The sequence below is a fragment of the Leucoraja erinacea genome, chromosome 8, assembly GCF_028641065.1.
Source record: "Leucoraja erinacea ecotype New England chromosome 8, Leri_hhj_1, whole genome shotgun sequence".
Classification (NCBI taxonomy): domain Eukaryota; kingdom Metazoa; phylum Chordata; class Chondrichthyes; order Rajiformes; family Rajidae; genus Leucoraja; species Leucoraja erinaceus.
In genome coordinates this window covers 36,594,397-36,621,617 of record NC_073384.1, presented here as the reverse complement: position 1 = coordinate 36,621,617, position 27,221 = coordinate 36,594,397, and the positions used below count along the sequence as shown (strand labels likewise).

The 27,221-nt window shown below is 44.0% G+C and overlaps 1 protein-coding gene across 4 annotated transcripts in view; it reads right to left on the bottom strand.

Moving 5' to 3' along the window:
• The window catches only part of senp6a (SUMO specific peptidase 6a), a 78,410-nt gene extending 51,412 nt beyond the window's left edge, over positions 1–26,998 (bottom strand). For 2 of the 4 annotated variants that reach the window (XM_055639469.1, XM_055639472.1), the window contains exons 1-3: positions 26,395–26,820; positions 5,419–5,518; positions 4,702–4,756 (exon numbers count right to left, since the gene is read on the bottom strand). In XM_055639469.1, coding sequence (XP_055495444.1) covers positions 4,702–4,756; positions 5,419–5,518; positions 26,395–26,425 — 186 coding nt within the window. In that variant the 5' untranslated portion in view covers positions 26,426–26,820. Of the gene's footprint in view, positions 1–4,701; positions 4,757–5,418; positions 5,519–25,795; positions 25,933–26,394; positions 26,821–26,856 lie in introns of those variants that run through there. The other 2 variants (XM_055639470.1, XM_055639473.1) reach the window with 2 other exon arrangements.
• Positions 26,999–27,221: the final 223 nt, after the last annotated feature.

The window sequence follows — 27,221 nt, the reverse complement described above, 5'->3', positions numbered from 1 at the left end:
TTTCCGAGAGAATGCCGCCACCTACGGCCGTCATTTTTGGCCACCTCGCTCAGAGCCCCCCTCCGCTGCATGTGTGCCGAGGATTTTTCCAGTCGATGAAAAATGACAGAGATATTAATGATTTTACAAAATTCCCCATTCTCTCTGCTGCCCCTGCTGGCGGCAGGGGGGGGGGGGGTGGACTATAAAACCAGGAAGTGGTGTGCCTCAATTAGCCTGCAAGCTGGACGAAGGCAGAGGGTCACGTTTCTCTGAGCTGCGAATAACACTGAACACATGTCCACACAACTGTGAGTAAGTACCCTTAATGTGGTTTGAAAATGAAAATATGGTTAAAGTAAAAAAGCACTGCCTGCAAATGTTTGTTTGGGAGGTTTGGGTTGAAATAAAAAGGCACTCTCACTGCCCCCCTATACTCCTCTCCCCCCCCCCCCCCTCCTCTCCCCCCCCCCCCCCTCCTCTCCTCTCCCCCCCCCTCCCCCCCTCCCCTCGCCTCTCCCCCCTCATTCTCACCCTCTCTCTCTCCTCCCCTCCACCCCACCTTTCCCCTCACCCACCCTTCCTCTTCTCCTCCTCGCCATCCCCTCTCCCTCTTGCCCCTCTCTCTGTGTCTCTGCCCCTTCTCTCTCTGCCCTCACTCTCTACCCCCCCCCCTCTCTAGATGTGACTGCAAGGTGGGGGCTATGCATCAGTAGATAGGGTGGTTATGGGGTAAAAGAAGCAAATTAACAATATTGATATAATATCAAGGGGGGGTAATTAGCGTGAGTGCGCGGGGGCATAGTTAGTGTGTGTGACGCTGCATGCCGTCTCCCCCCCCCCCCCCCCCCCCCAACCGCAACGTTGGGGGGGAACAGACCCAACGGGTCTGCACTTGGTCTAGTAGGTTTATAAAATCACGAGAGGCAAAAGTAGGGTCGATAGTCACAGTCTAGTCTAAGAGTCATACAGCATGAAAACAGGCCCTTCGGCTCAACTTGCCCACATGGACCAATCTGTTCCATCTACATTACTCTAACCTGCCTACGTTGGTCCATATCCCTCTAAACCTACCCTATCCATGTACCTGCCTAAATGGTTTTTAAACGTTGTGATAGAATCTGCCAAAATTTACTCCTCCGGCAGCTCGATCCATACACCCACCACTCTTTGTGTAAAAAAGTTACCACTCGGGTTCCTATAAATCTTTTCCCTCCTCATAACCTGTGCCCTCTGGTTCTCGTCTCCCCTACTCTTGGCAAGAGATTCTGTGCGTTCACCTGATCTATTCCTTTCATGATTTTTCTACCTCTATAAGATCACCCCTCAGCCGCTTGCTCTCTGAGAAGTAGAGTCCTAGCCTGCTCAACCTCTCCCTATAGCTCAGGCTCTCAGGTCCTGGCAACATCCTCGTAAATCTTCTCTGCAATCTTCCCTACACTGGGCTAGACTTTAAGTCTTCCCCACACTGTTGAGTAAATGGTACAATTGCTTACCTATTTCAGATTTCAAGTATTCAAGGTGGAATTATGGGGACTAAATTATGGGGGTTAAATACAATTAATTATTTTCTGAAGGAAAGGTCACAGTGAAGCATGATGCATATTAAGAAATTCTAAACGATCAAATCACAGTCCAGGATGTTTTCAGTGGAAGAGATTGCCAAGATAATACAATATGGTCAAGGTATGGTTTGATTTTTACTTGTTGGGCCATTGCTTGCTTCCTCTGTGACAAGAATGTTACTTGCCATGTATCAACTCGGGTCTCAATATTGTCTGGATTTTGGCACATGTAAGCATGTACAACTGCACAATCGGAGGGATTGCAAATGAAAATGAATGTTCTGCAACTGTCAGTGAATAGTGTTTCGATGAAGCAGATAAAGATGGTTGTCCCACGGAACTAAAATTTCCTTGTCTTTTGTGCTTCAAAAAAAAAGCACCATCCTCCTTTGTATCTTTTTTATCTAGTCCAAGGTAATTTACAAGAATTAATCAATATTATACTAGTTCCTACATTGTCAGGATGAAGTAACAAATGTAAATTACTCATTGGCTATTGATTATTTGAAACAGTAGAGATTTTATCCTCTGCAGACAGCAGGACATAGAATTACTATGTACACTAAAGTGTTAAGCCCCTGTCCCACTGTACGAGGTAATTCACGAGATCTCCCGAGTTTTCCCCCCTATTCGAACTCGTAGAATGTCTGTAGCGGGTCCGTAGGAGTTCGTGGATGTCTCGTAGCGGCTCGTAATGCTAACGGCAGGTACTCGGGAAACCCGGTAACTCGTGATGTTTTTTCACCACTGTGAAAAATGTCCACGAGTAAAAAAATACTTGTGATTAAAAAAGTTGTTACTTTTTACTCTTAGTTACTTCATGGGCAGACCGTTGTAGACTCGTAGATAATTCGCTGTCAACGAAGGAAAAAACGTAAGAACTCTGCCCAATGCGCTTTTAAAATTAGATGAAAAATGACACTGTTCACTCATTTAAAAATCACTTGTGTTTAGTCTTTCAGACCTACTGATACTGAGGAGAAAGGGTTGTTTTCTGTCCAGTTGCCATGAGTGTGTGTGTGTGTGTGCGCGTGTGTGTATGAGTGTGTGTTTGTATGTGTATTTGTGTGCATATATGTGAATTTGTGTATGAGTGTGTATGTGTATGAGTGTGTATGTACAATGTGTGTGTGTATATATGTGTATTATGTGTATGCGTGTAGTAAAGTGATGGGGGTGTGGGGCTGGAGCAGTGGTGGAAGGGTTCGTGAGGTGAGAAGAAAAGCAAAGACCACAGATAGAAACGTTTCCAGAAAAACCCATCTCCGGTGTATTTTTAGCGCTCAGGGCAGCGCACTGCGGTTCTGGCCTTTTGCTCAGTCTTGTTTCGCACGAGGCGGAACGGGAGATATGGAAACAGCCAATAAAACTGGGTGATTCCACTACCAAGATCCTTTGTTTGTCAAGAAGAAGAAACGGGGCATCTGATGCATGCCACCTCTTGACACGAAGGGTCTGTCGTTTAGAGTTTGTGAAACAGAAAGTACTTTTCCTCACACTCCAGATATATTCCCAGTGTAAAGCACAACATTGCAAAGTTGACCTGTCACAGTCAGAATTTAAAGCAAGCACACATGGTGCTGATGTGGAAAGGTGTCATATCTCTCTCTCTCACTCTCTCTGTTGCTCCCTCCCTCTCTCTCTCTCCCCCTCTCTCTCTCCCTCCCTCTCTGTCTCTCTCTCTCTCTCTCTCTCTCTCTCTGTCTCACCCTCTCCCTTTCTTTCTCCATCTCTCTCTCTATCTCTCTCCCTTTCTCACTATCTATCAATCTCTCTTTCTCTCACTTCTTTCTCTCTCTCTCTCTCTCTCTCTTCCCACCCCTCTTTCCCCAGTCTCTCTCGCACTCTCTATTTCTCTCTCTCTCTTTTTATCTCTTTCTTTCTACCTCTTTTTATCTCTCTTTCTTTCTACCTCTTTTTAAGGCAGCATCTCTGGATCTTTATAGTTTCCCTCTCCCCTGACTCTCAGTCTGAAGAAGGGTCTCGGCCAGACACGTCACCTATTCCTTCTCTCCAGAGATGCTGCCTGACTCACCCGCTGAGTAACTCCAGCTTTCTCTCTATCTCTTTCTCTCTCTGTTCCTACTGCGGAATCGAAAACATTTTTCTCCTAGTCCCCGGCGGTGTGTGGTTTACAAGTGTGAATGTAACCAGGCTGGGGACAGCAGCGCGCAACACAGGCATGAAACGAATTGTTGATTTGGAAAGGCATGTTGCGCTCTCTCTCCCCCCGCTGCGATCGTCTATCTTGGGGGCCAAAAGGATGGAGGATAGGAGGATCAAATGCTCCCCTTAAAGTGGAGGGGGAATCATGTGATCAATTTTCCACTTGTGGCTACTTGTAGTTGGTTCAAGAGAACCTCGGGAGAGGAACGTAGAATGAGAAGTCAACGGAATACGTAGACATACTCGTAGGACCTCATAGGAGTTTGTGAACATACTCGTGGAAGGTCGGAGGAGTTCGTAGAATACCACAAGTTTAATTTTTGTTTAAACTCGGGAGAGCTCTTGGGTAAACTCGCATCGTGGGACAGGGCCTTTAGGGTGATTTTAACTTCCAAATCCCATCAAAAGCTAGTGCAACAGCACAAAAGCCCATGCCAATCCTCAGTCTTGAACAATGCCAGAGACTGATTAAGTGGTTAGTCTGTCACAAATTGACTGAAAAGTTAACACTCAAGGGAAAAAATCAAAGGTAATTCATTGGTTGCGAATAAGTTCAAATCATGCGAGGATAAGTAAAGCGGTACATGAATGCACGTTTATTCACCGATAAAGTTAAAACCGAAAATCCCTCTCAAACAAATCAATTATCAAATGAAAACTAACTTTTTACACAAAGTACTGGAGTAACTCAGCGGCTCAGGCAGCATTTCTGTAGAAAAATGGGTGACGCTAGGTCAGAACCCAGTCTGAAGAAGAATTCCGACCCGAAACGTTACCTATGCTTTTTCTCCAGAAATGCTGCCTGAGCCGCTGAATTACTGCAGCACTTTGTGTCTATCTTTGCTATGAATCAGCATCTGCATTTACTTGTAAAAAGTTAGTATAGAAAGTATGTTCCAAAAATCCTCAGTCCTTTTCAGGAGACACGTTCATAATATGGTAAAAAAAAAAAGCAAATATCTTCAATGATTTTGAAATGTTAGTTCCTTACCTTTGGCTTTTCAGCTTCCATCTCTTCACGATCAGTACTCCAAAGACTGGGCACACTGCAAAAATGTAAAATGCATCAGTGGAAATTTCAAAACAGGCATTTAAAAATTGACAAAAATACTTTGATCTATTAAAGAGGCTTTGAATTCATCCATACTAGTACAAAGGCATCCATCGGTCATATAGCAAAGCAATCATAATCTTTATTCTCTCTCTCCATAACCAAAATCAAAATTTCAGCAATAGTCTCCAAAATCACTATCTAGGCAGTCCCTCAGGAACCAGCATGATTTGCATCCACTCGGGTTCTGATAGGTAGTGAGGTGCCTAATGAGACTACATATCTACCTACAAGCGGGTGATTGTTGGTCGGCATGGACTCAGTGGGCTGGATTCCATGCTGTATCTCTAAACATATAACCCAATAAAATGATAATCATCAGCATTAGAAAGAAAGAAGGGCAAGTGTCCCAAAACTGCACTTGGTCTTTATACTGAGATACTTCTATTGAACACATGATCGTGGGATAGATACACATCAGAACCAAGAAAAGGATACCACATAAAAACTGGTCTACTAAAAACACAATTTATCATCATAGTAAATATCCAGCTTTGGTTAGAAGCAAAAAAACCCATTAATAATATGGAAAAGCCATCAGCCCAGTTATCGTGCAAATTTAAATGCCAATTAAATATAATTGAACAACATCCTTACTCTTTTTCCAAATTCACTGGATAGTCTTCTTCCTCTGTATCTTCACAACTCCGTTTATTCTTAATACCACGATCATTCTGGGCTGCTGTTCGATCCAAAGCTGCAACAAAAACAAGTGTTCAGACCAAAAGGCAGCCTTTCTCTTTGCAAATTGCTTGGTAGAAAATACCATTATTCAGCATCAATAATCAATATGATCATAACCCAGCCTCAATTTACCAGCATCAAGGGAGCCAATTCTCGAGTACTTTTCATCAACTTGAATGCAATTTATAACCACAATTTGAGTGCGCAAATTATATAATTCTAGTGGCAAATGTAGAAGAATTGCTGCAAGCAAGTAGTAAGAGAAAATTCTGCTATAAAAAAGAAAACGTCAGAAATTTATGCCCATTCACACTCAACTATTTTCCAACCAGGTGAAGCCTAGGTTAATCATATACAGTAAAGTGCTGGAGTAACTCAGCGGGTCAGCCAGCATCTCTGGATAACGTGGATAGATGACGTTTCGGGCCAGGATCCTTCTTCAAATTGACTGCAATTTGGGGGTGTGGGGGAGAAATCTGGAAAATCTGGCAGAACAAATCCTGACAAGTGATAGGTGAAGGGGATAGCAGGTGAGATATGGATAGAGGAGGAACGAAATGTGAAGCCAAAGGAAGGGATATAGGTGGAAAGGGATTGGGGGAAGGGGGGGGGCGGTGTGGGCGAGGAGGGAGAAAGGTTGTTGATGGCTAGTTTCCTAAAATTAGAGAATTTAACGTTCATACCATTGGTTTTGTAAACCAGCATCTGCAGTTCCTTGTGACCATAAGACATGTGAGCAGAAATAGGCCATTCAGCTCATTGAGTCTGCTCTGCTATTCGATCATGGCTGAAGTGTTTTCCCCTCAACCCCATTCTCTTGCCTTCTTTCCATAACCTTTGACACCCTTACTAATCAAGAATCTTTCAGTCTCTGCTTTAAAAATACCCAATGACTTAGCCTCCATAGCCATTTTTGGCAATTAATTCCACAGATTCACCACCCTCTAGCTAAAGAAATTGCGCCGCATCTCTATTCTAAAGATATGTCCTTGAATCTGAAGCTGTGCCCTCTGGTCCTAAACTCTCTCACTGCTGTCAATCATAAATGGTCTCTCTTGAACTACTCCCTTACTGCATTGGTACTTTCAATTGGATTAGAAAACACCTGCTCAACACACCATTTCTGCTCTGCCCTCTGGGGCTCATACAATATTACCCAGTACTAGTCCACCACCAATTTTCCAGCAGCTGATTGTCCAGCACCTCCTATAATCCGGACAAAGTTATGAGAGTGTCTGAAGTTCACTGGGCGGTGTGTGGCGCATGCTCTCTCGGGACACGTCCTAAAAGAGTTCTGTTTACATCTGCAGTTGTTGGTTGTGACTTCTTGGTTTTGTGCAATTCTTAGCTTGTTTTGCTTATATTTAACCCTAGCTATGGCTTCTAAGCAAGGTCCAAGTGATAGTTGTGTCAAGCATCAGCACATTTAATATTTGTTTATTTATGTTTCTAGTGAACCAGGCTGATTTAGATACTGGGGTGGAACCCTCTCTAAGACAGACGTGAAGCTTACCGTTTGACCTGTTTTTACAAAATGTTAAATGGCCAGCTCGACATAGATTACAAAACCTACACCAAACCCAAACCAATTATTCAATCCAATTTGAGATACCAGCTACCAAGCCAGATGTGTACAGCAATTCATTCTTCCCCGCATAATTAAAGCATGGTCTTCACCCTACCATAATTACCCAACAAGATGCAACTAAATTTAAAGTAGCTCTTTCTTCCCAAGAACCCCTTCTGGCTTAAGTCCTCCCTCCACCGCCTCCAGTTTAAATTCCATTTGGAATATTTTGGAGGACCAGAAAACCAAGAACCAAGAAGGGTATAATTGGTGGGTCAGAGGTATTGTTGTGTCATTAGTACATGAACTCTGTTGGTCCGACTGTTGGATAATCCAGCAAGGCTCTGGAACCAAGGGTGCCGGAAAATCGGTGGTGGGCCTGTATTTTTAACACTAAAATCCTTGTCTCCAAGACAGGTATCATTACTGGAATCAGGTAACACTTCCTGTGATTTTTATCATTACTTTTATTCTTGTGGACGCACGGCCAACTTGTCTTGAACCAGGTTTGTGAAGTAAATTTTAAAAACTCACCAATTTTACTTTGTAGGCTAATTTGCCCCCACACAGGTGGCTCACCTTGGATAAGTATGGACCTTTTTAAAAAATATTTCAGGGACTGCACTAGGTATAAGCAAGAAGTAGGAACCACCTGCATATTAAGTTGCAAGTTGGGTGTGCGTCCACAAGAATAAATGTAATGATACCACCAGGGCGCCGCAAGATTGGCAGCCCTGTGTCTGTTTTTTCGTCTTTTTTTTAAAAAAAATTAGAAGTTCATGTAAATGTTCTCCGGTTTGTTTTCTGTGGGAGTTGGAGGAAACTTCTTTTCAGTTTTTTTACCTTGCCGGAGATGCAATTATTTTCTGGACCACATCTCCGGTCGCTCTGCGGCCTACCATCGAGCTGGAGGCCTCCTCGGGCTGACTTTGAGCCCCACCACGGGACATGGACTTAACATCGGAGCGATCTCTTGCTTGAGATCGCTCCAACCGTGGCCTTACATCGAGAGCTCGCAGTCTCAGGAGAGGATAGTCAGGAGCTCCAATGACGCAGAGGCTCGACCAACCCCGACGCGGGGTCCGATTGCCGGCGCGAGGAGCTGATGCGAGGAGCAGATGCAGGAGCTGATTGCCCCGATGCAAAGGGCCCAAACGCCGCCAGCTACAGCAGTAAAGATCGTCCCGTCAACGAGGGCTCAAGGCCCCTGACCGCAGGAGAGCAAAGGGATGAGATTTTAACTTTTATTCGCCTTCCATCACAGTGAGGAATGTTGAGTCACTGTGGTGGATGTTTATGTTAAAATATGTTTTGTGCGTTCTGTTATTTTTAATTTATATGACTAACATGGCAAATGAAATTCCTCGTATGTTGCAAAACATACTTGGCTAATAAATGATTGTGATTGTGATTACCATGCTGAGTAAAGGTTGCTTTGTAGTGTATATCTGGAAACTGATGACTAGTTCATTGCCAGATTCGAAAGAATTTAGAGACAGAAATCATTCTTAAAATAGAATACAGCTATTCTGAAGAGAGACACAAAAAACTGGGGTATCTCAGCGGGACAGGGAACATCTTCAGTGGGAAGAATGGTCTCGATCCGAAACGTCACCCATTCCTTCTCTCCAGTGATGCTGCCTGTCCCGCTGAGTTACTCCAGCTTTTTGTGTCTATCTTCGGTTTAAACCAATTGCAGTTCCCTCTTACACATATTCTATTTCGAAATCACCCACAATTATAAATTAGTTGCCCCAAATGAATAACTCATTTCATGGTAACAAAATTCCAACAATTTAAAATGCCAGTTGACAGAAATATTGAGACCATTCTCGATGAACCGCCATTTTCTAAATAATTTGTTGGAAGGAACTGCGGATGCAGTTTTACACCAAAGATAGACACAACATGCTGGAGTAACTCAGCGGGTCAGGCAGCATCTCTGGAGAAAAGGAATGGGTGACATTTCGGAATGTCTATTTTGTCTATTTTCTAAATAATGTGCATCTTTTACAAAAATTACACAAATTTCCTGTAGCCTGTTTTCCCCCATTCAAGATTTTGTAAACGAAGATGGAGCAAAATTTCTCCTCCAAGTTCTCAGACAATGAGAGGTTGAGCTAATAACTCAGTCGTGCATCTTCCTTGAAACGGCATGACATCAGGGGCATTAATTTTGCTGTGTACATGAGATAATTCTAACCAAGTAAGTAAAAACAGACTTATTTTGTATTTCCTAAACACATTGCAGACCTTGTTTAAAAGTTGTGATATTGCAGCATCTATTATTAAACGTAAGTACATACCAATCTGTATTTTGCATTCTGTAAACTATTTAAACTAGTTTGCAATTCAGAGCTTTTCACTACCTGAGGTGCTGAGAGAATTCTTCAATATGGCTGCCAGTATGTGCTGCTTCATGACACGACTGTTACAGAAAACAGATCCTCATAATTTTGTAGAATCAACATCGGAAAGGAGGATATCCATGCCATAGTCAGCTTGACTTCATTCATTAGCTGCATAGTTCACTTCAACATTGATTGCAAAACTTGGCTCACTTTAATAGAGTCCAATACCCAGCAAACCCGCTTGCTTTGACGCTGCTTTCAGTTTATTCGCCATAGCAACAGAGAATGCCAGCACAAATGGGCATCTGTTCCTTTTGCTTCTTGCTAAATCTTTGCAATACTAGTACAGATAGTTCCATTCCCAGGCCTGTCCACCTGCCCTGCAATTTTTCTTTTGTGTAAGAAAGAACTGCAGATGCTGGTTCAAATCGAAGGTAGACACAAAATGCTGGAGTAACTCAGCAGTGAGGCAGCATCTCTGGAGAGAAGGAATGGGTGACGTTTCCGGACAAGACCCTCTTCAGACTGATGTCAGGAGCAAAGGCGGCAGAAGATAGAATGTAGGCAGAGACAGTAAGACTGGTGGGAGAACTGGGAAGGGGGATGGGATGGAGAGAGAAAGCAAAGGCTATCTGAAATTAGAGAAGTCAATGTTCATACCGCTGGGGTGTAAACTACCCAAGCGAAATATGAGGTGTGTTCCTTGAACTACCGCTGGGCCTCACTCGGACAATGGAGGAGGCCCAGGACAGAAAGGTCAAATTCTTGCAGCAAGCAAGAATTTCAATGTTCTATCTGGGACACTTGACAATAAACTCTCTTGACTTGATTGGGAATGGGAGGGGGAGTTAAAGTGCTGAGCCACCGGGAGATCAGGTTGGTTAAAACGGACTGATCGGAGGTGTTCAGCGAAACGATCGGCGAGCCTGCACTTGGTCTCGCCGACGTAGAGAAGTTGACACCCTGTCAGCGGAAACAGTAGATGAGGTTGGAGGAGGTGCAAGTGAACCTCTGCCTCCCCTGGAAAGACTGTTTGGGTCCTTGGATGGAGTCGAGGGGGGGAAGTAAAGGGACAGGTGTTGCATCTTGTGCGGGTGCAGGGGAAAGTACCTGGGGAGGGGGGTGGTTTGGGACTAGGTGACCAGGGAGTTTCAGAGGGAACGGTCTCTGTGGAAGGCAGAAAGGGGTGGAGATGGGAAGATGTGGCCAGTGGTGGTATCCCGTTGGAGGTTGCGAAAATGTTGGAGGATTATATGCTGTATGTGACGGCTGATGGGGTGGAAGGCGAGGACAAGGGAGACTGCGTCCTTGTTCCGAATGGGGGAGGGAGAGTAAGAAGCGGAGCTGCGGGATATCAAGGATGCTGCCTCACCCGGAGTTACTCCAGTATTTTGTGTCTACCTGCAATTTTTCTTTCAACTTCCCTCGAAAAGCCATCCGCTGCTTCATGGTGGACACGGATCCTTACAGGAGATTGAAGGTGATCTTATAGAAATGTACAAAATCGTGCAGGAACTGCAGATGTCGGTTTACAGCAAAGAAAGACACAAAATGCTAGAGTAACTTAGCGGGCTAGGCAGCATCTCTGGAGAAAAGGAATACGTGACTCTTCTTCAATCTCAATCAGTTCCTGGGCGTAAATATCACCAACAATTTGTCCTCAACCAACCACATTGAAGCTACAGACACAAAAGCACATGAATGCCTCCATTTTCTCAGAAGACGAAGGAGATTCAACATGTCCAATAACTCTTACCGACTTCTAGAGATGCACTGCAGAAAGCATCCCATCAGGATGCAGCACCATATGGTTTGGCAACTTTCTGCCAAAGACTGCTAGAAATTGTGGATACTGCCCAGTCCATCACATCCAGCCCAGTCCATCACAGCCTCCCCACCATTAGCTCCATTTACACATCGTTCAACCTCAGGAAAGCAGCCAGTCATTCACCCCAGTCATTCCTTCTTCTCCACTCTACAGTTGGGCAGTAGATACTAGCCTGAAAGCGTGAACCACCAGATTCAGGAACAGGTACCTCCCTGCTGTTATCGCACTACTGAATGGTCCTGCCATAAGCTAGGATGTAATCCCGATCTTCCAAGTTACCTCATTACTAACCCTGACTTTTATTCCTCTGCAACTGCAGCACTATCATGCTGTAACATTCTATTCTGTACTGATATTTTTCTCTTTACACATTTGTACTTGTGCATGGTTTGATTATACTCATATACAGTATGATTTGACTGAATAATATAAAGCTTTTCACTATATTATTTTTACACGTGACAATAATGAGCAAAGCAAAACCACACCAAAGATGTTTTAATATTAAATTTAGACACAGTCTGTCACCCACCTAACGGTCGTTCTCACTAATATTACTAAGGAATCAAGTGTCTGACTTGAAGGAACTGAATCTTTCGTGTTAATTGGCAATCTCAAGCCCTTTTGGAGGCAAGCTGACTTCAGATCTTCATGAAACCTCCCACAGAGATGGTCAGTTGTCTCCGGAATGAAGTACACTCAATTCACTCACAACTCTACTCTAATCCCACTCATTTTCTGTGCTCTGAAAGGCTGACAGCACCCACCAATTCAGGCAGCATTTGTGGAAGGAGAATCGCGTGGATCGGGCCACTGGAGGCCACTGGAGCCGAACGTGCAGATCAGCTGCAGCCTGCAGCAGCACAGAGAGGTGCAGAAGTGTGTTGGAAGGAACTGCAGAAGCCGATTTATACCGAAGAGAGACGCTTAGTGTTGGAGTAACTCAGCAGGTGACGCAGCATCTCTGGAGAAAAAGGACGAGATTTTCTCAGTCTGAAGGGCCCTGACCCAAAACGTCACACATCCTTTTTCTCCAGAGATGCTGCTTCACCCTCCAAGTGACTCCAGCTCTTTGTGTCTGTGAAATGGGAACTCAAATTCCATTGTTCACTGGAATTGTTAAAGAGTGCCCTTTGTCATTACTGTTCTTTAACCTGTGATTAACAATGGTGCTTGTCATTAATCCATTTTTACAACGCTGCAAGTTTGAACCAAAGTACACTGTTCAGAAAGAGACTTCATACAGTTCTCATGCTTTCTCCAGACTAGCCTTCACATTCCTTTTCTCAAGCAGTAATGACAGGTATTTCCGCAACAAGTTCATTTCATATGTTGAAAAGTTCATTTCTGTCCAAAGTTAAACAAGAGCTCAATGATGATTCAGTTATATTTTATTATAACTACCAAAGCATACCTAGGTACAGTGAAAAGCTTTGTTTAGCATCCAACCCGGTAGAATCATACAGCAGACCTCACCTAGGCAGTACACAAGTGTCGCCGTGTTTCTGGCGCTGACAAAGTTACAAAAGTTTCCCGAGCTAGCAGGCGCAGTCTTTTCCTGCTGTCATTTGTTTACCATCACAGTTACACAATCCCAGGGTAACACTTGTTCCATAAGACCATAAGACAAAGGATCACAATAAGGCCATTCGGTCCATCGAGTCTGCAATCATGGTTGATCTAATTTTTCCCTCTCAATCCCATTCTCCTCCCTTCTCCTCGTAATGTTTGACACCCTTACCGATCACAAAAGATCATTTAGGTTCACATCTCTCCCAGGAGTTTGGTTTAGAAATCATTTCATGATTTGCACTATAACTATTTAGAACTATTTGGTCAATCCATTGAATCAGGAGAATTGTGGTGGTGTCGTGGTGGGGGAGGGGAAAAAGATAAAACAGTCCGAAGATGCAAAGATTTTTCTGTCCACACTGAAAACAGTGCTCGATTCTCATCCGAAGAGGACATTCTGTATTTTAAATCCAGCTAGTTGTTCTTGCAATAAAAACAACCAGAGATAATTACCAAAGCATACCTCAAAGGCAGACTTAGCAAAAATGTCCTACATAAAAACATGTTATTTAGCAATATTGATGTAAACAAAGTAGAAATGACTGGTAGAGTTAAAATATTACAGTTCTAATTTGTAGTCAGGACTGCAGGTCACTGTTTGCCAACATAATTGACTGCAAAAGGCTCAAGAAAAGAGAACTTCAGTTCAAATTACATACAATAAGTTCTTTGATCTTAACTGCCTTTTACGCAGAGAACCGAAAATCTCTCTCAATTCCAGATATTCGAGACAGCACTTGAATCTGATGAAATATCTACCGCCTGTCCATTCCTTCCCCAGATGCGGCCTGCTCTGCTGAATTCCTCCAGCACTATTATATGTTTTGCTCAAGATTCCAGCATCTGCAGCTTCATGTATCTCTAATGAAATGAAATGAAATGATTCAATTTATTGTCATTGTCAGTGTACAGTACAGAGACAACGAAATGCATTTTTAGCATCTCCCTTGAAAGGGAGACACAGGGCGTCGCGGTGTGCCCGCGCCTGCCGCCGTAACATTCCATTACAGGCAAAGGTGGGTGAAGTGTCTTGCCCAAGGACACAACGACAGTATGCACTCCAAGCGGGATTTGAACCGGCTACCTTCCGGTCGCCAGCCGAACTCTTAGCCCATTGTGCTATCTGTCGTCCCGATAAACTGACTTACTGAGAAGAAGACAAACCCACAGGTTACGACCTTTAATGATTAACTGTCTGGATTCTCTTTCTCCAGGGCTGATCGAATAAAAGGTACAGATACATTTTTTCACTAGTAGAAACATCGTCTCCTCATTTAAAGAAAGATGATTGGAAAGGCAAAATATATTTTTTAAATGGTCTTCCTGGTACTATCCTACACACAAGGGACAATTTATCATTTTACTGGCCAATTATCCTACAAACATGTATGTCTTTGGAATGTGGGAGGAAACTGGAGTACCTGAAAATAGCCCACAAAGTCACAGGAAGAACATACAAACTCCGTACAGACAGCACACATAGTCAGGATTGAACCCGGGTCTCTGGCACTATAAGGCAGCAACTCTACCGCTGCGCCACTCTAGGCAAACGACTCCAAAAGAACAATCTGGCAGAAATATTAAATATTTTGCCATAATATTTACGCAGCACACCTCCAAACTTGTTCGTTTTTTCCCCAAAATCTTTTTTAAACACATTTCTGAATGTAAAACCTGGAAGGTGACTAATATTAAAGAAACCTAAAAAGACAGGCAGTATTTATATCTATTACAAAAATTAGTGGTGGAATAGCAATGGATCTAATATACATACATTTAGAAATGCTATGTGAAAACGGCAAAAGCTTTTATTGCCCAACTAAAATAAACCAGCCACAAAAAACATCCCTGGACAGAGGATGGGGTGGGGGGGAAAATGTAAGAGAATTTTAAAATTACACGATAATTTTTATTGTATTGATTATTGATGGATAATTTGCAAGGTCTTAATTCGGAATTAAATTTATATATCCAATCTGGGGCTTGAGACAAGAAGAAAAATTCAGATCCAATAGAGAATTTCCTGCGAAAAATACTGCACTTGCTTTTTTTGATTTTCAATTTTGCTTATTTTCTGTGGAGCCATCTCATTATTATATAACATAATCAATGCATAATCGACAGTTTAATTCAGCTAACTATCACTCCGTCCTTTCTATGAAACAGCCTCATAGATCACTCCTTTTATTTTCACACCCCATATCCCACCCTTTTCCCACTTCAAACCCACTCCTTAACATTTTTAGATACCGTCAACATTAATTTCTCGTTCAAGCAAGTTTGATTATGAAGCGTCACAAACTTAACTTACTTTGAAAGACATTTTGTCAGAAATCAAACAAAAATACAAACATTCTTTAAAATTTCTATGTATCTCCGCTGAATTATCTACTCAACAGGATAGTGATGAAAGTGGAAATAGACTCATTTGGCAAGGGCTTGACTGGAGCTGGATGTTCAGCTTCTAAGATTTAGTGTTACAGGGAGAGTCGAGAGTCAAGAGTGTTTCAATGTTTTCTGTCCCAAACAGAACAATGACATTCTTACTTGCAGAATGTAAATGTTCAAACATGTAGACAGGATCAAACTTGGATCTCTGGCGCTGTAAGACAGCAACTCTACCGCTGCAACACTGTGCCACCCTGACGTCTGTAGCTGCAACATTAAGCTCCAGTTCATGTTATTGGTGAAAGAAAATAAAGTGCAAAATGCCTGCTTTTCGTTCTTGTTGATTTTCTGAAATTCTGTGATGCCATTATTAGGTTTCCCACTTCTGTACTTGCTGTTTGAACATAATACCACCTTATGGCACTAAGATGGAGCATATCAATCTCAATCAGTTTGAAATGTCACCTATCCAGGTTCTCCAGAGATGCTGTAGAAAAGAACTGCAAATGCTGGTTTATACCAAAGATGACCCAAAGTGCTGGAGTAACTCAGCAGGTCAGGCAACATCTCTGAAGAGGTTGAGTGACGTTTCGGGTCCGGACCCTTGTTCAGACTCTGAAGAAGGGTCCCTGCCCGAAATGTCACCCATCCTTTTTCTCCACAGATGTTGCCTGACCCACTGAATTACTCCAGGACTGTGTGTTTTTTAAAATTTATAATCATGCTACCTTCAATCTGTGCCTTTCAATGAGATGAAATGACAAGGATTCTGCTGCAACCGTCCTCGGTCAATTGCCTGTGCTGAGAAAGTTGGGAAATTGCGAGGAGCTTGTAGATTTTCAGTACATGGTCAATTTGCAAGTTTCCCTCTGTAATTAAAATGCATCATGAAGTGACTGGCTCTCTTTTAATTCTTAGCATTCTTTCAGTGTAACTCATACTCCCAACACATACAACAGAAGTGCTATCCCATTCATAGAACATAGAACAGAACAAGAACAGGCGCCAAACATGATGCCAAGGCCATCCCTTATCTACTTGCGCATAATCCGTTTCCCTCCATTCCTTGTATATACATCTACCTATACAAATGCCACCGTTGTATCTGCCACAACCACCAACCCTGATAACATTTCAGGCACTCACCATCCTCCATGTAATAAAAAACTTGCCCTGCACATCTCCTTTAAGCTTAGCCCCTCCCTCACCTTAAAGCCATGCCCTCTAGTATTTGATTTTTCCACTACGGAAAAAGGGTTCTGACTGTCTACTTTAACATAATGTAACATGCTCCTATCAGGCCTCCCCACAACCTCCGGCATGCCACAGAAAACAATCCAAGTGTCCAACCTCTCCCTGTAGCTAATACTCCCTAAACCAGGCAACATTCTGGTAAACCTCCTCTGCACTCTTCCCAAAGCCTCAATTTTCCTGTAATGGGGTGCCCAAAATAACATGCAATACTCCAAATGCAGCATAATCAGTCCTCTAAAACTGCATCATGACTTCCCGACTCTTATTACTCAATGCCCCGACCGATGAAGGCAACATACTATATGCTTCTTTTACCACTCTATCTACTTGTGTTGCCACTACCAGGGAGCTTTGCAAACAGAGGAGCATTTTGCCATGCTTGCATGCCATTGTTCTGTTAAACTGAAGGTCTTGCTTTAAGTCTTGCTCTTAAGGGGAGATGAACAAAGCTCTTGAGCACAGAGGGTGGTGAGTGCCTAGAACAGACTGTCATCCATGGAGGTGGTAGAGGCAGATATGATAGTGGCATTTAAGAGGCTTTTGGCTAGCCACATGTACATGCTGGGAACTGAGAAATGTGGATCACGTGCAGGCAGAGATTAGTTTATTTTGGCACCTTGTTCAGCACAGACATTGTGGGCCAAAGAGGCCGTTCCTATGTGCTGTTCTATGTTCTAAATCCACTTACTGTTAACAATGTAGACTGTGAAGTATAATATTGACTATTACTTTTGCAAGTTGGAAGCAGATAAAACTGTCTTTAGTTTCTCCTTTTGCTCCCTTATCCAATGTAACTGCTAGATTAATCCACAGGTTATGCAACTGCCTTTTTTTTTTAATTCATTACTCATCTTGCAGACATTGGGAAGACTAAATTTATTGTCCACCTTAATTTCTCTCAAGAAGGTGATGGCAAGTTTCCTAAACCACTGCAGCTCTTCTGCGTCTCTGAATTTTTCGGATAAGGATTTAGTCCCAGAAACATTGAAGGAGTGGCAATGGGGGAGGGCGATTAGCCAGATGTCATGTTCCCTATCGGTATGTGGGAAAACAAATAAGGACTTGTTGGAAAACTTTGAGGTAGGAGAGAAATATCACACGACCATAAACATAATTAGGCCATTCAGTCTGCTCTGACATTTGATCATGGCTAATCTATTTTTCCCCACTCAACCTCATTCTCCTGCTTTCACCCCATAACCTTTGATGCCCTCACTAATCAAGAACCTATCAATCCCCGCTTTAAAAATTCCACAGATTCATCACCCTCTGACTAAAGAAATTCCTTCTCTTCCTAAAGGAACATCCTTTAATTCTGAGGCTATGACCACTAGTCTTAGACTCACCCACTAGTGGAAACATCCTCTCAACATCCACTCTTTCACTATTCGGTAAGTTTCAATGAGAATTCCCCCTCATCCTTCAAAACTCCAGCGAGTACAGGCTCAGTGCTGTCAAACAGTCATCATATGTTAACCCACTCATTCCCGTGATCATTCTTGTAAACCTCCTCAGGACCCTCTTCAGAGCCACCATATCCTTCCACAGATATGCAGCCCAAAATTGCCCACAAAACTCCAAATGCAGCCTGACCTGCGCCACAGAGCCTCAGCATTACACCCTTGTTTTTATATTCTAGCCCTCTTAAAATAAATGCTAGCATTGCGTTTGCCTTCCTTACTACCGATTTGACTTGCAAATTAACTTTTTGGGAATCCTGCAACAGCACTCCAAAGTCCCTTTGCACCTCCAATTTCTGGATTCTCTCCCCATTTAGAAACTAGTCTACACCTTTATTCCAACTACCAAAATGCATGACTCTACACTTTGCTACACTATATTCCATCTGCCCTGTCTCTCAACCTGTCCAGGTCCTTCTGCAGGGTCCCTGCTTTCTCTACACTACCTGCCCCTCTACCTATTTTCGTATCATCTGCAAACTTGGCCACAAAGCCTTCAATCCCCTCATCCAAATCATTAATATACAATGTGAAGAGTAACGGCCCTAGCACTGACCCCTGCTGAACTCTGCTAGTCACTGGCAGCCAACCAGAAAAATCCCCCTTTATTGTCACTCTTTGCCTTCTTCCATCCGGTCAACATGCTATCCATGCTCGTATCTGCCCTTTGATATCATGGCCTCTCATCTTTAGCAGCCTCATGTGTGGCACCTTATCAAAGGCTTTCTGAAAATCCAGGTAAACAACGTCCACTGACTCCCCTTTGTCTGTCCTGCTAATTACCTCTTCAAAGAATTCCAGCAGATTCGTCAGGCAATATCTCCCCTTCACAAAACCATCTGATTTTGGCCTATTTGATCATAAACTTCTAAGTACTCCAACCTCGTCCTTTATAATGGATTCTAAAATCTTACCAACCACTAAAGTCAGACAAACCGGCGTATAATTCTGCTTTGCTCCATTCTTGTACAGCTGGGTAATATTGGCAATATTCCCAATCGTCTGCAACCACTCCTGACTCTAGTGATTCTTGAAATATCACTATTAATGCCGCCACAATCTCTAAAGCCACCTCTTTCAGAACCCTAGGGTGCAGACTATCCAGTCCAGGTGACATCCACCTTCAGCCCTTTCAGCTTCCCAAGCGCCTTCTCCTTAGTCATAGCCACTATACTAATTTCCACCCCCTGACTCTCTTGAATTTCAGGCACTGTGAAGACTGATGCAAAAAAGTTATTCAATTTCTCTGCCATTTCTTTATTCCCCATTATCACTTCTCCTACATCATTTCCAATGGTCCAACGTCCACTCTTGCCTGATGGTACAGTTGCCTGTTAACACCCGGGAAGAAACTGCCCCTGAATCTGAAGATGTGCATTTTCACACTTTTATACCTTTTGCCTGTTGGGAGAGGAGAGAAGAGAGAGTGACTGGGGTGAGACTCATTTATGATTATGCCAAGGCAGCATGCGGTGTAAATTGAGTTAATGGAAAGGGGTTGGTTTGTGTGATGGTCTGGGCTGCGTCCACAATTCTCTGCAATTTCTTGCGGTTTCAGATAAAGCTGTTCAAAAACCATAAGTAGCATCAGCAATGCCATGAAAGGATTATAGAGCACTCCAAAAATAAAATAATAATTTGTGGAAGGGCCAGTTTCAATGGGATGAGAGCCCATCAGACCTATGTACACTGGAAATCTCAACTTGGCAGGAAAAAAAATAATTGAACAATGGGAGGTCTTTAAGGTAGCAATGATTCAATTATATTATGGGTACATGCCCAAAAGTAAGAACAGTAGAAATTGTTCTGCAAGAAATTGAAGAGCATTGAAGAGGATTCTAAAAGGGTTCACGGTGGATATGCAATGGAAGACATTTAAAGACTGCATGGATGAACTACAAAAATTGTTCATCCCAGTTTGGCAAAAGAATAAATCAGGGAAGGTAGTGCATCCGTGGATAACAAGGGAAATCAGGGATAGTATCAAAGCGAAGGATGATGCGTACAAATTAGCCAGAAAAAGCAGCATACCGGAGGACTGGGAGAAATTCAGAGACCAGCAGAGGAGGACGAAGGGCTTAATTAGGAAAGGAAAAATGGATTATGAAAGAAAACTGGCAGGGAACATAAAAACTGACTGTAAAAGTTTTTATAGATATGTAAAAACAAAGAGATTAGTTAAAACAAATGTAGGTCCCTTGCAGTCAGAAACAGGTGAGTTGATCATGGGGAACCAGGATATGGTGGACCAATTGAATAACTACTTTGGTTCCGTCTTCACTAAGGAAGACATAAAGAATCTGCCGGAAATAGCAGGGGCCCGCTGGTCAAAGGAGTTGGAGGAATTGAGTGAAATCCAGGTTAGTCGGGAAGTGGTGTTGGGTAAATTGAATGGATTAAAGGCCGATAAATCCCCAGGGCCAGATAGGCTGCATCCCAGAGTACTTAAGGAAGTAGCTCCAGAAATAGTGGATGCATTAGTAATAATCTTTCAGAACTCTTTAGATTCTGGAGTAGTTCCAGAGGATTGGCGGGTAGCAAACGTAACCCCACTTTTTAAGAAGGGAGGGAGAGAGAAAACGGGGAATTACAGACCAGTTAGTCTAACATTGGTAGTGGGGAAACTGCTAGAGTCAGCTATTAAAGATGGGATAGCAGCACATTTGGAAAGTGGTGAAATCATTGGACAAAGTCAGCATGGATTTACGAAAGGTAAATCATGTCTGACGAATCTTATAGAATTTTTCGAGGATGTAACTAGTAGCGTGGATAGGGGAGAACCAGTGGATGTGGTGTATCTGGACTTCCAGAAGGCTTTCGACAAGGTCCCACATAAGAGATTAGTATACAAACTTAAAGCACACTGCATTGGGGGTTCAGTATTGATGTGGATAGAGAACTGGCTGGCAAACAGGATGCAAAGAGTAGGAGTAAACGGGTCCTTTTCACAATGGCAGGCAGTGACTAGTGGGGTACCGCAAGGCTCAGTACTGGGACCCCAGCTATTTACAATATATATTAACGATCTGGATGAGGGAATTGAAGGCAATATCTCCAAGTTTGCGGATGACACTAAGCTGGGGGGCAGTGTTAGGTGTGAGGAGGATGCTAGGAGACTGCAAGGTGACTTGGATAGGCTGGGTGAGTGGGCAAATGTTTGGCAGATGCAGTATAATGTGGATAAATGTGAGGTTATCCATTTTGGTGGCAAAAACGGGAAAGCAGACTATTATCTAAATGGTGGCCGATTGGGAAAGGGGGAGATGCAGCGAGACCTGGGTGTCATGGTACACCAGTCATTGAAGGTAGGCATGCAGGTGCAGCAGGCAGTAAAGAAAGCGAATGGTATGTTGGCTTTCATAGCAAGAGGATTTGAGTATAGGAGCAGGGAGGTTCTACTGCAGTTGTACAGGGTCTTGGTGAGACCACACCTGGAGTATTGCGTGCAGTTTTGGTCTCCAAATCTGAGGAAGGACATTATTGCCATAGAGGGAGTGCAGAGAAGGTTCACCAGACTGATTCCTGGGATGTCAGGACTGTCTTATGAAGAAAGACTGGATAGACTTGGTTTATACTCTCTAGAATTTAGGAGATTGAGAGGGGATCTTATGGGAAACTTACAGAATTCTTAAGGGGTTGGACAGGCTAGATGCAGGAAGATTGTTCCCGATGTTGGGGAAGTCCAGGACAAGGGGTCACAGCTTAAGGATAAGGGGGAAATCCTTTAAAACCGAGATGAGGAGAACTTTTTTCACACAGAGAGTGGTGAATCTCTGGAACTCTCTGCCACAGAGGGTAGTTGAGGCCAGTTCTTTGGCTATATTTAAGAGGGAGTTAGATGTGGCCCTTGTGGCCAAGGGGATCAGGGGGTATGGAGAGAAGGCAGGTACGGGATACTGAGTTGATGATCAGCCATGATCATATTGAATGGCGGTGCAGGCTCGAAGGGCCGAATGACCTACTCCTGCACCTAATTTCTATGTTTCTATGTTTCAATTGTGGACGCAGCCCACACCTTCACACAAACCAACATCCCTTCCATTGACTCCATCTACACTTCACACTGCAAGGCCACCAGCATAATCAAGGACCAGTCTCACCCCGGTCACCGTCAAGAATTTCACTGTGACAATAAAGTATTCAATTCAATTCAATTCTCCCTTCAGACAAGAGGTACAAAAATATGAAAACGCACACCTCCAGATTCAAGGGGAGTTTCTTCCCAGCTGTTATCAGGAATCTGAACCATCCTATCATCAACTAGAGAGCAGTTCTGAGCTACCATCTACCTCATTGACGACCCTTGGATTATCTTCAATTAGACTTTACTGGGCTTAATCTTGTACAATACGTTATTCCATTTATCCTGTATCTGTACACTGTGGACGGCTTGATTGTAATTGTGTGCAGTCTTTACGCTGACTTGATAGCACACAACAAAAAGCTTTTCACTGTACCTCGGTCTACGTGACAATAAACTAAACTAGAAAAATTGAAGACAGAACACCATGGACATGTTCTCTTCAAGAAATTATGAAGTAAAATAGAGCAGTAGAAGAACATACTTCAGAATCGAGTTGCAAACGCAATTGAGAATCAAGCCAGTAATCTAAAAATCTACGGCTGTCAGTTTGTCCTCGACGAAGGAAAAGCCTTAGACGTGATAATGAGTGCCAGAATTAGCAGTAAACAGTGATAGATTGATCAGAGAGAGCTAGCCAAGGTTACCTCAGTCACATTTGTGCAACTGGGATAAGCGTAGATGGGTAAAAAGGTGGGAATGGACATAATGGGCCAAAGGAGCTGCTTACGTGCTGAACAATTTGGTTACAAGGGAGAGTGCACAATTATAAAAGTGGTACAAAAACAGAAAGGTTATGTCAGAAAATCTGAGAAAGTGATTACAAAGGATGGGCACTGGCTTTATAAACAAAGGCAAAGAATTATATCACCATTAGCTGATAAAATAGCACCAAGAATTTGTCCTGCCTCAACCACATTAATGCTTCAGCACAAAAGCACATCAATGTCTCTACTTCTTCTAAAGGCTAAGGAAATTTAGTTTAAAGATACAGCGTGGAAGCTATCCCTTCGGCCCACCGAGTCTGCGCTGACCAACGATTACCTGTGCATTAGTTCCATCCTACACACTAGGGACAATTTACAGAAGCCAATTAACCTACAAACGTGCATGTCTTTGGAATGTGGGAGGAAACTGGAGCACCCAGAGGAAACCCATGTGGTCATGGAGAGAACGTACAGACAGCACCCCTAGCCAGGATTGAATCTGGGTGTCTGGCGCTGTAAGGCAGCAACTCTACCGCTGTGTCACTATGCCACCCAATGACTCTTACCAATATCTATAGGTACACCATAGAAAGCTTCCTTTTGAGATGTATCACAACTTATAGCAACTCTGCCAAAGACTGCCAGAAATTGTACAGAATTGCACTCGCAGCTGAGTCCTTTAAGCAAACCATCCTCCTCCCCCCCCCCCCCCAACCCTCCCCTCCCCCGCCAACGCCATCTGCATGTCATGTTGCCTCGGGAAAGTAGCCAACATAATCAAGGGTCAATCATACCCCAATCATTCCCTCATCAATCAACCAGAAGATAATAGCTTAAAATCGTGTACCAGAAGATTCAAGAACAGCTTCTTCCTGGCTATTATCAAACTCTAGAGCAGACCTTTCACGTGCTAAGGGTGGAGTCTCGGTCTCCCAATTCACCTCATTGCAGTCCTTTTTTTTTTTTTTAAACCACACTTGACCTGCAGCTGTAACACCATATTCTGCACGATAGACATAATCAGACTGAAGAAGCGTCTCAACCCGAAACGTCACCCATTCCTTCTCTCCAGAAGTGCCGCCTGTCCTGCTGAGTTACTCCAGCATTTTGTGTCTATCTTCGATTTAAACCAGAATCTGCAGTTCCTTCCTACACTATATATGCACTGGGTTTCCTTTCCCTCTTTGCACTACCTGTTGAAGTTATGTGTAGGGGTATTTCCCTGGAAAGCACACAAAACAAAGGTTGTCATTGTATTGCAGTTCACATGACAATAATAAACCAATGCCAGAGTTAATTCAAATATTGTGATTCAGAATGGAAAACCACAGAGCTGGCTTTTTTGATAGCAAGTTCAATTGGAATATGAAGGCACTATGAGCAAGAGCTTCCGCAAACTCTAAATGACATTCAATGCATCCTGGAAAACATCATTGGACATTGTGTGTGAGACAAGCATTGCACATTTATCTGTATTATGCATTAAAACCACCGAATTAGATATTCTATAAAAAAGAGAATTTGCAGCATGGATTATTTTGTAACTTGGATGAATCAATCTTAAGATATAAATATTGCTATTGGTCACTGGGTGACATCGAACTTCATGTTTAGTTTAGAGATACTGGGTGATCCCAGGCCCTACAGCCCAACAAGTCCGCGCCGAACAGCGATCATTCGTACACCAGTTCCATCATACACAATAAAGACTACTTACAAAAAACAATTAACCCACAAACCTGCACATCTTTGGAGTGTGGGAGGAAACTGGAGCACCCAGAGAAAACCCACACAGTCATGAGGAGAATGTACAAACTCCATACAGACGGCACCCATAGTCAACTGGGTCTCGGGCGCTGTAAGGCAGGAACTCTATCACTGCGCAACTGTAAGTGCTATTTCTCCAGTGAATTAGAAATGCCCACTTACACCGCCTCAGTAGGACTGTTAAAGCAGCAGACATTCTGAATCATTTCAATTAACCTTTCAAATATTTCTTCCTAATTTTTTCTAAGATGTTTAAAGTTTAACATCGGAATTCCAGCAGTGCACGACTCATTACAAAATCCACAAGCAAAAGATTGCACACACCACACCCTGGAAATGTGAAGCATCAACAATCTACCCAATGGAATATCAGATAAGGATTTAGATTTCCCATTCTGCCATCAAATTTGCCTAATTTCTGGTATAATTCAATAAACTTCAACTGATATGAATCCTCACCTAGACAAATAGAAGAACCTGCAAGTTGTTTTTAAAATTAAAAGAAGACAGCTGATAGTCTCCAACAAAATAGAAGATGATACTGTTGATTAAATATTATAAAGGCCCGCCTTGACCTCAGCCACAGAAGGAATCCCGATGTGTAGGAAGAAACTGCAGATGCTGGTTTAAACAGAAGATAGCTGTAGTAACTCGGCGGGAGCAAGAGAAGGAATGGGGAACGTTTCGGGTCGAGACCCTTCTTCAGACACGAAACGTCACCCATTGCTTCTCTCCAGAGATGCTGCCTTTCCCGCTGAATTACTCCAACATTTTGTGTCTATCTTCGAAGGAATCCCCATGGCAAGCAGACTTTGAACAACAATAATACAAAAAGCGGAAGAAGGGTTTGTGAACTGGTGACTGATAAAGAAGAGGGAACCTGGAAACCCAAGATCAAATTCCCAGCTTGTTTAATGGTTTCAATGATGTTAGGGTTCACAGTGAAGGGGTGAAGGGTGGGGGGGACCTCAACCCTAGCCAGAGAAAAGAAATGCCTGTGACAGGCAGTGTTTAAACAACAATTAGAGACTTTAAACAATAATAATAATAATAATAATAATAATAAAACAAAGAGCGATAGGTGGCACTGGGAACTAATAAAGAGTAGAGAACTTGGAGATCCAAGATCAAATTTATAAATTGTTAAATGGTTCCAATACATGCCAGGGTACACGGTGAAAGGAGGAGAGAAGTGCCCTCACCCACCTCGACCCCAGCCATAAAAAAAAGATCCATGCCAGGCAGAGTTTAAACAGCAATATTAGATTTTAAACAACAACAACAAATAACAAAGAGCGACAGGAGGGACTGGCACCTCCAAGACGGGTGCTACCACCGCCGGACAGGCTGTTTCACACCGATGGATCAGCTAGCTCCCCCGCATCCCACAATAACAACGTTTTCCCCCCGCAGGGTCGGCTTTAGTGTGGTGGGATGACGGCTGCACGGCCCCTGGTGCTCCCCGTTCTCCAGGCAGGGAGGTTTAGCCAGGCCTCCTTCCCTTGGAAGTAGCGAGGAGTGCCGGGTGTGTAAAAAATAACAGGCCGCCGGCTTCCACCCCCCCCCCGGACTTCTCCTTCCGGACTTCTCCTTCCTCACCCCTCCGCCAGGCCAGGCCCGGCCTCTCTCTATCCCCGGGCCCGGCCTCTCTCTATCCCCGGGCCCGGCCTCTCTCTATCCCCGGGCCCGGCCTCTCTCTAACCCCGGGCCCGGCCTCTCTCTATCCCCGGGCCCGGCCTCTCTCTATCCCCGGGCCCGGCCTCTCTCTAACCCCGGGCCCGGCCTCTCTCTATCCCCGGGCCCGGCCTCTCTCTATCCCCGGGCCAGGCCTCTCTCTAACCCCGGGCCCGGCCTCTCTCTACCCCCGGGCCCGGCCTCTCTCTAACCCCGGGCCAGGCCTCTCTCCCCGCTCACCATCCAACAGCAGGCTTCTCCTTCCCGCCATTTTCTTCAGTCGGTGGCGCCCTGGGCCGGGTCCCGGCGCTGGGAGCAGCGGCAGCGGCGGCCCATCTCACTCTGAGCCCGGGCCTAGAGCCCACCGCCGGGCCTGGGGCCTCACGTAGATCCCAAGCCCCCGGGGAGGCGAGCTACCGACCGGCGTTTGTAACAGCGGTGGCGGTGCCGGCTTCTCCCTCCCTCTCCCTGCCCGGGCTGCCTGCCGTGCGGGACGATGCCGCCTCTGCAGCCGGCGACAGGTCGCGGAGGAAGGGAGCCGGTGTAAGTCCGGGGCCTCCGCACCGTCCCGCCGCTGCTCCCTCTCCCTGCCTCAGGACGCAGCCTCCAGCCTGGCTGCACTGCTCGCTGCTGATACTACTACCGCACCCACCGGCTGCCCATCTGTTACAGTGGGCAGCTCCAACCCCCCAACCAAAATACCTGCCAGGTGCAAACTCCCGAATGTCATCCACTCCTCCTTTAGTTCAGAGCATCCCACCAAAATCTAAACAATGGTCAAAAGCAATTCCTTCAGGACATCCCACCAACCATCAGCCCCTTCCTTTTATTTAAACAATGCTCAAAATCTTTCCATCACTCCTCCTTTAGATCAGGACACCCCAACAAACATCATCCTCTCGTTTTATTTAAACAATGCTCAAAATATTTCCATCACTCCTCTTCAGTACGGAGCATCCCACCAATATTTAAACGATTCTCAACATATCTTTCCATCATTCCTCCTTTAGTTCAGGGAGTCCTACCAACCATATCCTCTAACTATGCTCTTACTCGTACCGGCCCGC